Below are 17,714 nucleotides of genomic sequence, written 5' to 3' on the forward strand. Positions count from 1 at the left end.
CCACCCTTTTTTTCTTCTTACCTCAGGTTGGCTGGAAATATTCAAAATGAGAGCCCACAATTCAGCTCTCAGTGCAGTGGGACTTCCTTGTCTGATGTACTGTTGAGCAGCAGCACTATCTTGTTCTGCTAGAACTATCAAAAGTATATGAAAATCTCCTTAGAAAACTCAGAATGTAAGAAATATCACTGAAATCTTCAATTATAAATCTTTTGGGAAGCTGACATTCAGTCTTTCTATCTAACATAATTACACCATATCTTTACCTTTTAAAACTTATTCTCTGGATTTCAATACAGCCCTATTTGCAGCCCCCATCCCCCCACCTTTGCCCCAGTTGCAAGCTTTAAGCTCTTTCATCTCCTACCCAGTCTGGATAAGGAGGGACTTAATAAGGACTTTGAGATCACTTTGATTTAACTATAGCTCCATGGATCTGAAACTAGTGTGTGTGTGTGTGTGTGTGTGTGTGTGTGTGTGTCTGTCTGTCTGTCTGCATGTATATACATATAGGAAATAATTTTTAGATTCCATTATCAGGTAAATTCATAGCTACAGAAACCCCAAATTTCTTATGTATATTCTACTACCTCATGAATGTTCTAATATTTGGAAATAGTATGGTACATGAAGTTTCAGGCTAAGAATTACAGTATATAAGAATGTTAGCTATCTATTCTATTAAATGACTTCTTAGTTATTTGCGAAAATCAACAGAAAACAGTAATTTTAAAAGACGTAGAAACAAAGACCTCATAACCATGTAAGAAGGATCAAATTACTCTTAAGCAGCCAAGTTCACACAATCAATACGTTATTTTTTGCTTTCATTTTAATTTTTATTTTCTTTAATAAAAATGTCAGCTATTCAGTCTGGAAATAAAGGTCCAAAAAAACAAAATGAAGCAAAACCAAAAAAAGACATACCAAAGCAACTGCTAATGTTTAACCAGTATTGTTTCCTTATATTTTCTTCTTAAAAGGATATGGAAAAAATAATCTTATATTAAATGAAAATGACATGACATGAGCAGAAGAAACAAAGGAATCATGAAATAAAAAAGAGATGAAACATATTCTTTAATTTGCAATTGCTCTTAATAAAAGTGTCAAATCATACAAATAAATTCTAAATAAATACGATTTTTAAAAATTGAACTAGGGATTTGGTACATGACAATATAGTTGCCATAGAAGGTTCATTCTGACACAAAGACCAATCTGTACTTCATATTTCAAAGACAAAAAAGGATTTATAAAAACAAGGAAAAGAATCTTCTAAAGACAGGGAAAAATTATTCCCCAGAATACTAACAGCCACTTTGGTTATTAAGCCACACCACTGTGAATGGTCACTGGGAACCATTACAGTTATATTTTCTCCTAATGCGGGAGCATATTCCCATTAACTCTAATGAGAGGTGTGTGGGTGCATCAAAGACAGAACCTGCCTCTTTGATTTTAAAATGAAATTCTACTGCCGAATGGATTAAGCTAACATCCCTGAGGAATATGTGTCTGCATTTCCTTTTTAGTGAACCAGCTGTGTACTTCTTTCTCTGATATTTATTGATAAAGCCAAAATGATGCATTTTCCCTACTTACAAAGATTTTCATTATATAGTCTACATGGTTAACTATTACCCCTCTTTAGGTTTTTTGCTTTTCAGAGATTAAATTTCCTTGGAGGTTATTTGAGGCAGACATTTACCTGGGACTGTCTCACTTTTCAGAAATAATAACTTTTATAATTAAAAGCTTACCTTTTTGCCCAATACGTACATGCTCATTTTCAAAAAGTTCTAAAAATGTTAAAAGAAAATAAAATTATTAGACACGAGTATGATCAACCACATTTGGAACAACATTAGATACATTTTTCTGGTATTGATACGTTTCATGATTTTTACAGCCAGATGGCTATATAGAAAACTACAAGAATATCTTATATGTAAAAATGTTTTTTCTAAATTGTTTAAAGTGAAAGAATTTTTTGTTTAAAATTAAAACAGACTTATGAGCATTTAATCAAACAAAAAACTGATGAATGAATTTTCCCTTCGTTAAAACATCTCCTCATAATACAAAAATGTTCCTAATCATTCATCTTTTAGTTTTTTCTAAAAGAAAAACAAAACTTATTGACAGCTTCATTTACAAAATCCTACTTCCACTCCAATCTACCATTGGCTATCTAATAAAAGTATATCTAATAAAAGCCTTACTACTATATAGCAAAAATCTCACTCTACAAATATCATTTCAAAAGATTCTATGATGAGATTTTTTTAAGTACCAATCATAATGGAAAAAGATTCATGAACTGACTATATTACATTAAAAAAAAAAAAAAAACTTCTGTTCATCAAAAAACACTGTTAAGAGAGAGAAAAATGTAAGTAACAAAGTGGAAGAATATATTTGCTGTACATATATCTGGCAAAAGACTCCTATTCAGAATATATAAAGAACTCCTGGTAGACAAAGATAGATGACTCTCAGACACAAACAGACAAAAGACTTAAATAGAGGCTCTTCACAAAAGAAGTGACCTGAAGGACCAATAAACACATGAAAAGTTGCTCAACCACATTGGTCTTCAGGGAAATGCAATTAAAACCACTATGAAACACACAACCGCCACAATAGCTAAAATGAAAAACACTGACAATTCTAAATGTAAAAGATGTGGAGCAAATGAATTTCTCATACAAAGCTAGTAGGAGTAGAACTTGGCACAAACACTGTGGAAAACTGTCCAGCAATATCTACTAACACTAAACAGATGTGCATATCCCACGATAATTAGCAATCCACTCTCAGTTATAAACCCTAATACATACATATGTGCACCAAGAGATGTGTATAAGAATATTCACAGCACCACCATTGATAATAACTGAAAATGTAAACAACTCAAATTACCATCAGCAGTATACTAGACAGTGGCATATTCATACAATAGGTTATAATACAGCAATGAGAATGAATGATTTATAATTCTCTACAACACCTTGAATATTATAAGGAAAAGCAAAAGAAGCCAAACACACAAGAGTATATATGATTTCATTTCTATAAAGTACAAAAATAAGCAAAACTAATCTGTGATGCCAGAAGGCAGAATAGTTTTTACCCATGAGCATGACAGAATCTGGACATGTGCCTAAGGGGGCTTCTGAGGTGCTGGTAATATTCTGTTTCTTGGTCTAGCTGGAGGTTACGCAAGTGTAACCTCCTTTTTACTTTGTAAAAATTCACTGATCTGTATAGATGTGATTTGTGTGCTATCCAGTATGTATGTTGTACTTCTATAGAAGTTATTTAAAAATTAGCAGTCATTTTTCTATTACCTGCAGTACTTGAAAACTCTAGTTTTGAAATATAAAATTGCAACACTAAGGAAAAATCAGAAGAATTCTCTTAATCAAAGAAAGATTAATGTAAGTGTGGTACATTTTCAGTATTACATAATTTTTTAGTTTTAAAAAATAATGCATTAAGCTGTTTTTACACTAGAGTATTTGAGCCAGAATGCCTTATTCTTCTAGTTTATTGTAGTCCTAGTACTTCTGAAGTAATTAGGAAGTAATTAGTTGAACAGATTATACAATGACTAAGGAAAGTGTCTGGGATCCCTAACATAATCATATATATATGTATATAGTAACATATGTATATATGTATATAGTAACAATACAGTTTCATTTTAATCAGCTATGATTTCTGAGACTTAGTGGCCAAAGAAGACAATGCTTCAGTGAACACTGTAATAGCATGAAACGGCAGATGTAATACTGCAGCATACTATAGTGGGGCTTAGCTCAGTAAACTTTCAGAAAATAACAAACAGTGTATTACAGGCACTGGAGATAGTTTCACAGAGAACCCCATAACTGGTTCTTCTCAGTTATCTTGATAAGCACATCACAAAACTGGCCCATAACAGCTCGATTTTTTTCATCCTCCTTGACTAAGGATTAAGTTAAATTTTCTCTTAAGATTCAAATTATAATCCTTTATGTTCATTTCAATCAATGTAGTTTATACAGTTCAAGATTTTCTTCTCATAATGTGCCAAGAAATGTTTTATATTCGTAATTTTCACTGAATGAATAAAGAACAGTTGAATAATCAAGTAAAAATAAGTTGCCAGCCAATTCTCATTTTCTAACAAAAGCAGATGATATTACTAGATGGTAACAGCGCTTTATTACCCAAAGTAGTATGAAATAACAATAATCAGACTTCTTAAAAAATTTAACTATTCAATTATGTGAAATACAATAATTCTGTTTTTTAAATGCTATTTTCTGTCCTAAGAATAAGAAGTCTAAAAAATCAGAACCAGAATCTCCAACTTATACTCTAATTCTGTGTTTTTCAGAGTGCCCTGAGGACCATTATGTTAACAGATGCATCTATATTAATAGATCTTGCTCAGGAAAAATACTTCTGTTAAAATGATCTTGGAAGATGCTAAGCTAAAATAGTTAAGACTTCTCATAGTCTTTAAGATAGTAACATACACTGTACATCTTAAGAAGGTATACAATTCAGCCCTTCTCAAACCTTATTTGACAACAAGATTCTCTTTTTCACAGGGCATCTTATGAGTGCTCCTTAGTATAACGCTTCAGGAAATACTGCACTGAGTATGGTTTTTTCTTTTAGAAAGAAAATGTCTATTTAGTAGAACCCTCGTCTAATTAAGATTCAATATTACATACACTCAGACAATAATATCAGACATAGGACCTCCTTTATCATAAAGGCTTATGAAAGAATGCTGATCTTGCTCACTCTGTTAATATCAGTCTTACAAATGGTTTCCATAGTAAATGTGTGTGTGTATTTACAATAAATGCAAAGCGTGTTCATGAGTTTATAGAAATAATGGCTATGACTGTTTTTTTTAATTATTGTTAAATAAGGATTCTATAGTATAATTGTAAGGATTTTTTTCTCCTGACTTATATATAAAAGCTCGTAAGTAAGAAATGCATTTCAAAGATAATAATTGAATAACAGTAATGATAAAACAGAGGTAACAGAGGTTTTAAAGATGTGTAAGAACACAATTCCCTTAAGCCACACTTAAACTTAATTCTGAATATAAAAAACTTGCCTCTAGCCAAACACAAGTATAGCAACATTTTCCAACATTAGCATTACATTTCCAACTTAAAGCGAAAGACACAGACTAAAATATGAAATAAGAGGTCGTCAGCCTCCTTCAAGCAGGCTTAGATGTTCTATGCTCCAGTCGCCCTTTAAAGGTAATAACAGCAAATACCACACTGTATCTTATCTGTCACTTACCACTATTTTTTCCCCTAAAAGCAGAGATTATGTCTTATGTCTATGTATTCTACATAAAACTCTGTATTTACCAACCCCTGGCCCTCAGCAGGGTCTCAAACACAATTGTTATATTATGAATGAATCAAAGAAGGAAAATCTGCACTGTAAGTTTAAAAATACAGTATGTTAAGTCTTCTAAAGCATAGATACTATGAGATTTAGAATAATTTTAAATATCTCTTAAAGATATTTCAAAAGTAAAAAATAAAAATATAATTCAAGGCTGTGTTACTACTTCCTTTCCTTTTCTTATATGACTATCATTTGCCATGAATAAAAGTATAAGGTATTTTATTTTATAAGATATTTTACATCTTCTTATAAAATAAGAAAAGGCTGTCAAAGGTGGCAGGAGGGAGGCAGTACAGTGTAGCAGACTTTGGAGACAGACTACTTAGTTTTGAATCCTGGCTCTACTACTTACTAGTTTTGTGACCTGGAGCAAGTTACTTAACATCTCCACATCTTCAACTTTAAAATGAAGATAATAATCCTACATCACATTATATAAGAAAATTAAAACCATATTGCAATACCACTATACACTGCCAGACTAACTAAGACAAAGATGAAATACACCAAGCATCAGTGAGGACATACAGCAAAACTACGACTCTCATACATTGTTGGTGGAAGTGTAAACTGGTACTAACACTTTTGAAAACTCATTGGCAGTTATTTACTAAAAATGAACATATACAAATATGAATATGCATGAATGAATATTTCTAGGACCAAATACACTCCCAGGTATATACTCCACAGCAGAATATAGATACATTCACCAAAAAACACATACTAGAATGATAATAGTAGCCTTATTTGTACTATCCCCAACTTGAAACTTCCCAAATATTTACCAACCGTAGAATAGATAAATAAATGTGTGGTATATGCATCCAGTGGAACACTGGGAAGCAAATGATCTATAAACACATGTAACAATATGGCCAAATGTCACAAATATAATTTGAACAAAAGAAGTCAAACATCACAGAGACACACTGTATGCTTTTATTCATATGAAGTTCAAGAATTTGAAAAACTAATCTGTGCTGCCAGAAATCAGAATAGTAGTTATCTTTGTAATGGGGATTAAAGATTGAAAGAGGGTAGAGGAGGGCTTCTGTTTAGTGTTCTGGGTATTTTAATAGGTGTATTCAATTTGTAAAAATTCATTAAGCTGTCCTCTTATTATATATGTATTCCTCTATGTGCATTATACATTAATAAAGTATCTAAAATGAAAATAGATACCTTATAGAGTTGCTGAGAGGTTAAAATGAGACAATATAGATGCAACATATAGTATGCGCTCAATGGTTATTTCTGATTATATAGAATAATAATAGTAATAATTATGTAATATTGCTAGTATAATAGTAGTAAGAGCCAACTTATTTTATAGAGGAAGAAACAAGTCCAAAGATGTATAGTGACTTGTGCATGTTATACAGTTAGCCAGTGGCAGAGGAAAGACCAGAATAGTCTCCTAATCCCTATCTAGTATTATTTCCACTACAATACAGGGCTCCCATACTTTAAGTAAATTTTTACTTCGTTTTTATTATAGCTAAATACCAATGTAGTATTTAGTAAAACGTACACTGAATTTATGCACAAAAAGGGAAAAGTTAGGAAAACTGCTTGGATTATTAAGGTTTAAAAGACACTATTTTTAAAGCCTATGTTGACTCAAGGTAGACGTCAGTGTTCACTTAACTTGGTGATACAAAAGTAAAAACAGATACTGTTGGCCAGGAAAGGATGTTGCCAGTAAAGATTCTGACAACAAAAATAACTTATATATGTCTAATGACTTTTCAAAATCATTTTAAAGATCAAATAAAAAGACAAAATCTGGTTGAACTCTAATACTTACAACATACCGGATTCTATTCAATATATAACAGTAGCCAAGGAGAGGCAAAAGCACGCTTAGTTTTCAGATATAAAAATAAAAACTGCTAAATTAACTTGGAAATAGCAATATAAACCTTAGGCTCACTCTCATTTATCATTAATTGAATTAATTGGAAAAATACCAACCAGGAGGCACTTGTGTAGAATCATCTATACCCAGTTGTCCTATATTTAAGCCAAGTTCCACAAAGCATTCTTTCTGAAAAATAACATATGTAGAATTGACATAGATCTCAGACTTTACTGCACATTGTTAAAAGATCACCTTTGCCTAAACATTAGCTTAAATAAAAATCACAATGTGAAATGAGGCTTTGCTTTATTCAAATACCTAAAAAAGAAAAGGACATATTAAACATCTAAATAATAATGCATTAGTCCAAAATTAAGGAACAGAATAACCAGTGATTACTACATAATGTTTATTATTTTCATATGAAATAATCATGAATAGAAAAGATATAAGCATTTAGGAAATATAAATATACAATGGGAAAGACACAAACATGTAATATTTATCCAAATGAAGAGCCATTAGCAACATTTTTCTTTCTCCTAATTTTTCCTACCTAATAAAAGTTTTACTTCTTGCCTTTTGACCAACGAGTGCTGCCACTGTTTAAAATAACTGTTTTTCAAAAATAGTTCTTGATTTTGCCTTTTTAGGTAACAGACTACTCAGTAAGATAAGGAATGATAATTATCCTTTCAGTAAAAAACTAACTTTAAACCTTTCCTGAAACACACACACACACATATACAAACACTCGATATGCGTATCACTTACCAATTTTATCTTCTAAAATCATTGTCTAAAATTACCACTATGATCCTGTATTTGTGCTTTCTGTAGTACTGTACCTCACTCAGATCTTAATCAACTAAACACTGCAAATATCCAAAACAACTTAAATTAATTTTTAAGTACAATTGGACCATCAAGTGCTCTGCTAAAATAAGGATAAATCAGATTTACTCTCCAGACTTCCTCTACTTATCTAGTAATGTCTAGGGAAAATAATAATGTTTGTCTGGTAGTTTTTAAATATATAAAAACCTCACATTATTCACATTTTTATGCTCTAAGTAATTAAATATTTCTATTAATATTTGCCTCAGTATTTTGCTACTATTCTAATTGCTAAACCCATACTTCCTTGCCCTTTAAAAAATGGAATTAGTTTTAATCCTTACTAATTATCTATTATTACTTAAGTTAGTGATTTATTAATGTCCTTTACAAGATAGTTATTCAGCCTAACATATACATATACACATTTCATTTTTGTATAGATTTTAAATAACTACTACTATATTTCAATTTTTAAACTTTATCTACACTTTAAAAAGTACTGCATCTTGTCCATGACTAAGATCTACCATGGACCCCAGGACCGGCCTGCTAGCCCATGCTCTGATGTTAATGACATCGAAGGCACCCCTCCCGAGGAAATCTCAACTGCATGACCCCACTATGCCCCAATTCAGCAGGAAGCAGTTAGAGCAATCATCGGCCAACCTCCCCAGTAGCACTCGGGTTTTCCTGTTGAGAGGCGGGACTGAGAGACAAGACTAGCTGGATTTCCTAGGCCAACTAAGAATTCCTAAGCCCCGCTGAGAAGGTGACCTCACCCACCTTTAAACACGGGGCTTGTAACTCAGCTCACACCCGACCAATCAGGTAGTAAAGAGGGCTCACTAAAATACAACTTAGGCTAAAAGCAGGAGGTAAAGTATTGTCAAGTCATATATCGCATGAGAGCACAGGGGGAGGAGGGAAAATGATCGGGATATAAACCCAGGCATTCGAGCTGGGAGTGGGCAACCCCTTTTGGGTCCCCTCCCATTGTATGAGAGCTCTGTTTTCACTCTATTAAATCTTGCAACTGCAAAAAAAAAAAAAAAAAAAAAAGGACTGCATCTTATGTTACCAATTTTTAATGACTGAAGAGGTAAATTTGTTATTCTTCCATTTTCAACCATTGTTTTCCATGTATTTTAAGGTACTCTTCTGTAATTGAAATCCTTTGTATTTCTTTTTTTCAATAACCTTAATCTTCATACTACAAAAGGGACTTATACCCAATAAATGCTTTAATATTAGGTTCTGTAATTAAAATGGAGAGTTTTACTTAGGCTAGGACATGTTAAAAAGCATAAATAGAACTCTGAACATCCATTTCCTACTTCATTGCCCTGGACTATTTTTAACTCAGTGTCAACAGACATGGACCCTAATCTCAGATTTCCTTCAAAACTCACCCCAGGTATCTCATCTTCAGAGAAGCCTCCCTTGATATTCCAGGCTGATATAAGCAACTTTCTATGCATATATATTAACCTTTATCAACCAAGCACATAACCACATTATATTAAAATTGTATTTTTACTGCCCACCTCTCCACTAGCCTGCAGCTCTTGGAAGACAAGCACTGTCTCTTACACACATTTGCACTCTGCTTCACTACCTGGCACAGGGCCTGACATAGCGAAGGGGTTCGATAAATACTGAACCACACTACTTAGCTTTAGTCCTAACCAGCTGCCTCCACATAACCAAATTAGTAAATAGGAATTTGTCACAACTACACTTTAGAGGTAATAAATCTCAGTTATAAGGAATTTCTGTTTAATATGTATGTGTCTACATAACATTGTAATTAGGTTTAAGGGCTGTCCATTATAGGATCACAGGACTCACTGAGCCTCACCAAGTTCAATACTTGTACAGGCAGACTAGGGTCACAGATAAACCATGCATCCTGGAGTCAGAATCATTATATTGCCAGGTTACATGATATAGGCAAGGCAGGGACAACTATCCATAATGACTGAGGAATAAAAGGACTAACTACACTCTTAATCATATAGCCACAATTTCTTGAAAATTAGCCACAAGCTTTTGGTTCTCCAATAGCTAAGAATGCATTCGCATCAGTTTAGGGTCTCTTCAGACAGACAGAATACATAGTAGTCTCATTCACACATAAGCTGAAACTTTGTCTAAATTATCCTTTCCCTGCTTTTTTACCTAGCAAACTCCTTCAAGTTGGCTGGCTTCAGAGGGTCATCACCTAATCTTCATGTGAAACTGCCTCTACATGTGGCAGTTTCAGATATCATCTATTGATTTTATATGGAAAATGAGGATTTTAGCTCATGCACATTCTATTTCCACCCTTCAGTCATCATTAATTCTTAATTAAATCCATATTGAGAGTTTTGCATTATTGTGACTATGTAAATATTTCACTGGTGAGGCATGTTGTACTTATCAATGTTTTCATTCTTATACTTTTTTCCACACTGTTCATAATTAAACTGATTTTTCACTTATACAATTTTCTCTAATCATTTACCTCTTTTTCCTAAACCCATAACAACTCTGAAAAGACCCTCCTTGATATAATTTCGCATGTAGTCAAGCCTGTGAGATCATCTGCACTTTTGGTGTTTTTCTTGCAAGCATCCCTCCTGGAACCTTCCAACCTCCTGCTCCAATCTAGGGTTGTTGTGTTTCAGTCCAGTTGTACAGCCTTTGTCCTGGAACTTCTCTTCACTATCATTTCTGGAAATTCTCCTTCTCTTTGGTTGGGATCCTGTTTTCTGGGTCCCATATTTTGCTTCTTGTTTATGACCTTGTTTGAAGTACTTCTACCAAGAGCTCCCTAAATAAGAGTAAATATTTTAGATCAGTACATCAGAAAATGTTTACTCCATCTTAACATTTGATTGACTGTTGGTTACATATGGAATTCCAGGCTTGAAATCACTCAGGTTTTTAAAGACATTACTTCAAAGTCTTCTGGCTTCCAGTGTTGTTGCTGAGAGTAAGATGCCACTCTGATTCCTGACACTGTATATACTCTGCTTTTCTTTTATAAAAAATTTTCAGTTTTCTCATTTTCAAGTGCCTTGGTGTGGATCTTCTTTCATTCATGCCATTGGGTACTTGGTAAGCCTTTTCAGTGGAGATCCACATCTTTCTTAAATTCTTATAAACTTAATTATGTTCCCTCCGTTTCCCTTTTCTGGAACTCCTTTTGGTCAGACGTTAATCTTTGTAGATTGAACTTGTAATTTAAGAAATCTTTTCACTCCTATTTTTCATTTCTTTGGTTTTTTGCTTCATCTTCTGACAAAGATTTCCTCAGCTTTGTTTTCAACTCATCTATCGATACGTATTTTTTGGCATACTATATTTTTAAGCCAAAAACCTCCTTTTCATTCTCAAGTGTTTTCTTGCATTAATGAAATTCTGTTCTTGTTTCAAGTAATATTTTATCTTACTGAGAATATTAATGGTTTCATTAAAGTCTCCTTTTGGGAATAAATGGTTAACATGTCCATTTGAAGATGACATTGTGTTTACCTTCTCCCATCACTGTTGCCCTGAAAATGTACTGAATCACACACACAAAAAAAAATTCTAAGAGAAACGCCCCCACTATATTGCTAAGCAATGTTATTTACTGAAAACATATGATCCTTGACTGGTAAACGACATCTGAAATGGAAAACTGTGAGTAGAGTACAAAAACTGACTGGAAAACACAGGCCTTAGCCACCTGTGTGGTGTCTCTTGGGAGGACTTAGAAGCTATGCTTATGTGCATTACAAGAAATGATTCCTATGGTGTATGAGACTTCCCTATGTTGTGCCTATGTGACTTGTCATTTCCAGTTGCATACCTTCCTTGTGAGGGTTGGGAAGTAGCATTTGGATGGCTGTAAGGACTCTCCGTGATGATGAACCTGCTAATGGCATGCTAGTATACTGTCATGCTGTTTTCTGTCCTGTTTCACTCACAAATTTAAGTGAACCTGGTACCAGGTTATCATCTATTGTATCCTGTGAGTATGAATGTAAATCAGAACCTGAAATGCCTACTAGTAGTCATTCCCTAATTTGGCTATTTGGGTTTTGTAATTGTTGTTGCTGTTTGGTTTTGCTTTAGTTTGGTCCTGTCTTTCATACTGGAAGAATTCAAAAGTCTGAGGTTTCTAGGTTGGTCATTCCTATTTAGAAACGAGGTAATAAAAAACTGATTGGAAGCTCTGTCGGCAAGGGTCAGGCACAGAATGCAGTAGGCTTCATTGTGAGGCAATTTAATATCTAGCCAACCTCTTTTTTGTAAGGGTTCTCTGAATCCCTGTTAGTCTTTTCTCTGGCATTCTAGAGTTGGTTGAGGGTAAGGAAAAAGAAGGTGGAGGGTGAGGAAGGTAGGGTAGTGGTGGTAAGAATGAGAGTATTAGTCTCACCATTCAGCAGACTTGCACTTAATCGCTGTTTTCAATAGCTCATTCCTGTCCTGCTCTATGTCTGAGGTCTCCGAGTGCACAGTCTTTCTGCATCTGGATCTCTAGTGAATACACCTCTGGTCTTCTGTGGGGGAGGAGGAGTTATCTGAGTATGCATGGTGATGGAAATCTGGGGGACTAACTTCTCCTGATCCAGACTTTCACACAATCTCCATTTTCAGCCCTATGGCTCACCATGGTTTTCTGTGACATGTGGTACCTCCAATTCTCGAACATTTCTAAGGTTCTATGGAGAAAATCATCTTGCTTCTTGCATCAGTCAGTGTCTAGTCAGGAAATAGGTCATACCAGAAATGTGAACAGGGAAAAACAGAAGCAGCAAATGCAGAAAGCAACTATGACTTCTAGGTTAAAGGAAAGTAAACAAAAAAGAAACTAAGAACTTAGAAAAGGGTCTCCTGGCGCTGAAGGCTGAGATTCATACCTCTGTAGAGAGGTAGTGGAGCTGCCACACAAAGGCAGACCAGGGGTGGTGGAAAAACTTGTCAAGGGGCAGGTTAGAGCTGGACTATTGAGGACTACTGAGGTGAGTGTTATTGAGCCTCCTGCATCCCAATCTGCTGACTCCTACACACAGGAGCTAGAAATGGAAGCCCCTTCCTCCTTCTATGGCCTTGCAGTGTCCCTCTAGAACCTTCTATTGACAAAGCCTAACATCAGGCCTGCTGGTAAAGGGGAAATGTTTATAGGGTCCAGCTCCAGCATGATAAAGCAGAGCAAAAAGGAGAATTTAGAGCTGAAAGATAATAAACTGATGATTGGCAAAAAATATAATGCCATAAATATACTTTAATCTCATTCATACTTTCTATCTTCTAGGGATATTTAGGTTTGATATTCTTCTCCCCTGTTTAAGTCATTTATCATCAGCGCTCTATCTTAATACATTAATGCCCAGAGTTATAAGTGGCTTCCTAGTTTCACCAAAGACAGTATTTATATTTCTATGCTCCTTATTGTTTTAGGGTGACTTTGAAAGAAGAAGTGATAATTTCTTAATTCCACCATCAGGAAATCTCCCTACTTTTCATTTTAAAATGAGCTTCCTCACAAGAATATTATGGTCTCCAGAGCAAAGCCACTCTCTAATTAATTCTTATGTTCTCCATCTCCCTAAGTGCCTCATCTTGTTATAAGCTCCACAAAAGTTTGTGAAATTAAATAAAGTGTACTTTCTTAAAAATAATTTTATAAAACTCACAATTTATCTCAATTAGTTTTATAACCATCCACCAGGCAACTGAATCCCAACAAGCTGTCTCATAAATCTATGCTGCTTATTAAAATACAAAATAAGCAAAAGCATTTATAGGTCAATGCAAACTCATTTTTAGTCCTATTAGCAAAGCAGCTTGCTCTCTCTATATACATATTTGTAATAAAAGAATAAATGTCACTTTATTAATTTGTTTAATGAGTAGATTACCCTATTGCTTTACATACATGCTGTATAAAAACATTTTTCTAATTATCTTCTAAATGATGTTAATTTATTTTTAAGTTTCTATACTTACCAATTCAGGGATGTCTTTTACTTTCAGAGGAACTTGAATTAAACCCAAATGAGTCCTGAAACTAAGAGAATCACCATTTTCATAATTTGGGTTGCGAAGATTAATTAGTACCTTTAAAAACAAATCCAACAAAATTGGTTAGTTTCTTTACAGGATGTTTACACTTATAAAATTAGCAGGGATATTCTTTGTGCATCACCACAAAATTAATTACTATTTGGGTGATAAACATACTTTAATTACATTCCAAAATAGTATAAAAGTATATTGAAATGTTAAAATATAATGCCATAAATATAATTAGGATAGTTTTAATATTCCAATAAATGATCTACAATACAAAAATCTACGAAGTTAAGAATTTAGTTAAAAATGAAAACTTTTTGGTGGTTAGAAAAAATAAAAATTGATTGATTATAACACTTTACCAGAGAAGGTGATAAGAAAGAAATCTTGCTTGATTGTAATATTTACCAGGAAAAATTTTAGAACCAATTCTAACACATTTAAAAAAAGATATTGACAATATTTGTAGAAAGATGATGAAGTAAGATTGCAGGGCATCTCTCTCACCACTCCTATTCAACATAATATTGGAAGTTCTGGCTAGGGCAATCAGGCAAGAGAAAGAAATGAAGAGTATTCAAATAGGAAGAGTGGAAGTCAAATTGTCTGTTTGCAGATGACATGATTGTATATTTAGAAAACCCCACTGTCTCAGCCCAAAATCTCCTTAAGCTGATAAGCAACTTCAGCAAAGTCTCAGGATACAAAATCAATGTGCAAAAATCACAAGCATTCCTTACACCAGTAACAGACAGAGAGCCAAATCATTGAACTCCCATTCACAATTGCTACTAAGAGAATAAAATACCTAAGAATCCAACTTACTAGGGATGTGCAGGACCTCTTTAAGGAGAACTACAAACCACTGCTCAAGGAAATAAGAGAGGACACAACAAATGGAAAAACATTCATGCTCATGGATAGAAAGAATCAATATCATGAAAACGGCCATACTGCCCAAAGTAATTTATAGATTCAATGCTATCCCCAAAGCTACCACTGACTTTCTTCATGGAATCGGAAAAAAACTACTTTAAACTTCATATGGAACCAAAAAAGAGCCCGCATACTCAAGACAATTCTAAGGAAAAAGAACAAAGCTGGAGGCATCATGCTTCCTAACTTCAAACTATACTACAAGGCTACAGTAACCAAAACAGCATGGTACTGGTACCAAAACAGATATACAGACCAATGGAAAAGAACAGAGGCCACAGAAAAAACACCACATATCTACAACCATCTGATCTTTGACAAACTTGATACAAACAAGCAATGGGGAAAAGATTCCCTATTTAATAAATGGTGCTGGGAAAACTGGCTAGCCATATGCACAAAACTTAAACCGGACCTCTTCCTTACACCTTATACAAAAATAAACTCAAGATGGATTAAAGACTTAAATGTTAGACCTAAAACTGTAAGAATCCTAGAAGAAAACCTGGGCAATACCATTCAGGACATAGGCATGGGCAAAGACTTCATGCCTAAAACACCAAAAGCAAAAAACGCAATGGCAAAAAAAGCCAAAATTGACACATGGGACCTAATTAAACTAAAGAGCTTTTGTAAGCAAAAGAAACTATCGTCAGAGTGAACAGACAACCTACAGAATGGGAGAAAAATTTTGCAATCTATGCATCTGACAACGGGCTAATATCCAGAATCTACAAAGAACTTAAACATGTTTACAAGAAAAAAACAAATAACCCCATCAAAAAGTGGGCAAAGGATATGAACAGACACTTCTCAAAAGAAGACATTTACGCAGCCAACAAACATATGAAAAAATGCTCATGATCACTGGTCATTAGAGAAATACAAATCAAAACCACAATGAGATACCATCTCATAGCAGTTAGAATGGTGATCATTAAAAAGTCAGGAAACAACAGACGCTGGAGAGGATGTGGAGAAACAGAACACTTTTACACTGTTGGTGGGAGTGTAAACTAGTTCAACCACTGTGGAAGACATTGTGGTGATTCCTCAAGGATCTAGAACTAGAAATACCCTTTGACCCAGCCATTCCATTACTGGGTATATATCCAAAGGATTATAAATCATTCTACTATAAAGACACATGCACATGTATGTTTACTGAGGCACTATTCACAATAGCAAAGACTTGGAACCAACCCAAATGTTCATCAGTGATAGACTGGATGAAGAAAACGTGGCACACATACGCCATGGAATACTACATAGCCATAAAAAAGGATGAGTTCACATCCTTTGCAGGGACATGGATGAAGCTGGAAACTATTATTCTCAGCAAACTATCACAAGAACAGAAAACCAAATACTGCACGTTCTCACTCATAAGTGAGAGTTGAACAATGAGAACACATGGACACAGGGAGGAAAACATCACACACCAGGGCCTGTCAGGGGGTCAGAGGCAAGGGGAGGGAGAGCATTACGACAAATACCTAATGCAGGTGACGGGTTGATGAGTGCAGCAAACCACCAAGGCACATGTATACCTATGTAACAAAACTGCACATTCTACACATGTACTCCAGAACTTAAAGTAAAATAAAAATAAATAAATAATAATAGTAACAAAGATTGCAGGGCATCTCCTCTAAACCAAACTCACAAGGAAAAAAAATTGAAAAGCAGAGCTTAAAAAAAGGTCATTTATAGAATTTCCCAAAATAAGTGGCCGGGCGCAGTGGCTCATGCCTGTAATCCCAGCACTGTGGGAGGCCAAGGCAGGCAGATTGCCTGAGCTCAAGAGTTCGCAACCAGCCTGGGCAACAATGGTGAGACCCCATCTCTACTAAAATACAAAAAATTAGCTGGGCGTGGCAGTGTGCACCTGTAGTCCCAGCTACTCGGGAGGCTGAGACAGCAGAATTGCTTGAACCCGGGAGGGGAAGGTTGCAGTGAGCCAAGATAGTGCCACTGCACTCCAGCCTGGATGACAGAGCAAGACTCCATCTCAAAAAAAAAAAAAAAAAAGCAGATAAAAGCCAACTTAGATACTGGCATACCATTTAAAGTAGGAATCTTACTTCTATAAGTATAAATATAGAATATGATTCTAAGGAAAATAAATATGTTTGCTAGGATCGTACAGAAATAATGTTAGTGAAGTACTGCTTACATTGGAAAAATATGAAACAACCTATCAGAAGGAATTATTTAAATAAAGTATATTTAATTCATACAATAAAATACAGTATAATATGCCTCAATTAATATGGGTAATGACATGAAAAATGTTCACAATATTATTTTAAAAGTATAGTAGTTATTGTTATGCAATAACATTGTATGTTATTTTATTTCAAATTTTATTCTTATGTGTAGTTACATATGCTTTCTTATTTTTCTAACAACATGCATTTTTCAAGAAACAATCATAATAATTTTAAAAAATGTTTTTAAGTAAAACTCTTGAGAGAGAAAAAAACCATTAAGAATCTAGTGGAGGAGATTATGATGACAGAAACGTTATCATCTTTGAGGAAGACATTAATGAACTGACAGCTAACAGCTGATAAAATATATGCTATAA

The 17,714-nt window shown here is 34.3% G+C and overlaps 1 protein-coding gene across 3 annotated transcripts in view; it reads right to left on the reverse strand.

The window, feature by feature from the left end:
* Nucleotides 1-17,714, reverse strand: part of LOC105487814 (TBC1 domain family member 19) — a 160,398-nt gene that overhangs the window by 81,315 nt on the left and 61,369 nt on the right. For all 3 annotated transcript variants that reach the window (XR_011621410.1, XM_071093768.1, XM_011751428.2), the window contains exons 8-11: nucleotides 14,123-14,233; nucleotides 7,414-7,486; nucleotides 1,764-1,802; nucleotides 22-134 (exon numbers count right to left, since the gene is read on the reverse strand). Coding sequence is in view for 2 of the 3 variants with exons in the window: in XM_071093768.1 (XP_070949869.1) it covers nucleotides 22-134; nucleotides 1,764-1,802; nucleotides 7,414-7,486; nucleotides 14,123-14,233 (336 nt within the window). In the remaining variant the exon portion in view is untranslated. The remainder of the gene's footprint in view (nucleotides 1-21; nucleotides 135-1,763; nucleotides 1,803-7,413; nucleotides 7,487-14,122; nucleotides 14,234-17,714) is intronic.

This window comes from Macaca nemestrina, chromosome 3 (assembly GCF_043159975.1).
Source record: "Macaca nemestrina isolate mMacNem1 chromosome 3, mMacNem.hap1, whole genome shotgun sequence".
In the NCBI taxonomy this organism is placed as follows: Eukaryota; Metazoa; Chordata; class Mammalia; order Primates; family Cercopithecidae; genus Macaca; species Macaca nemestrina.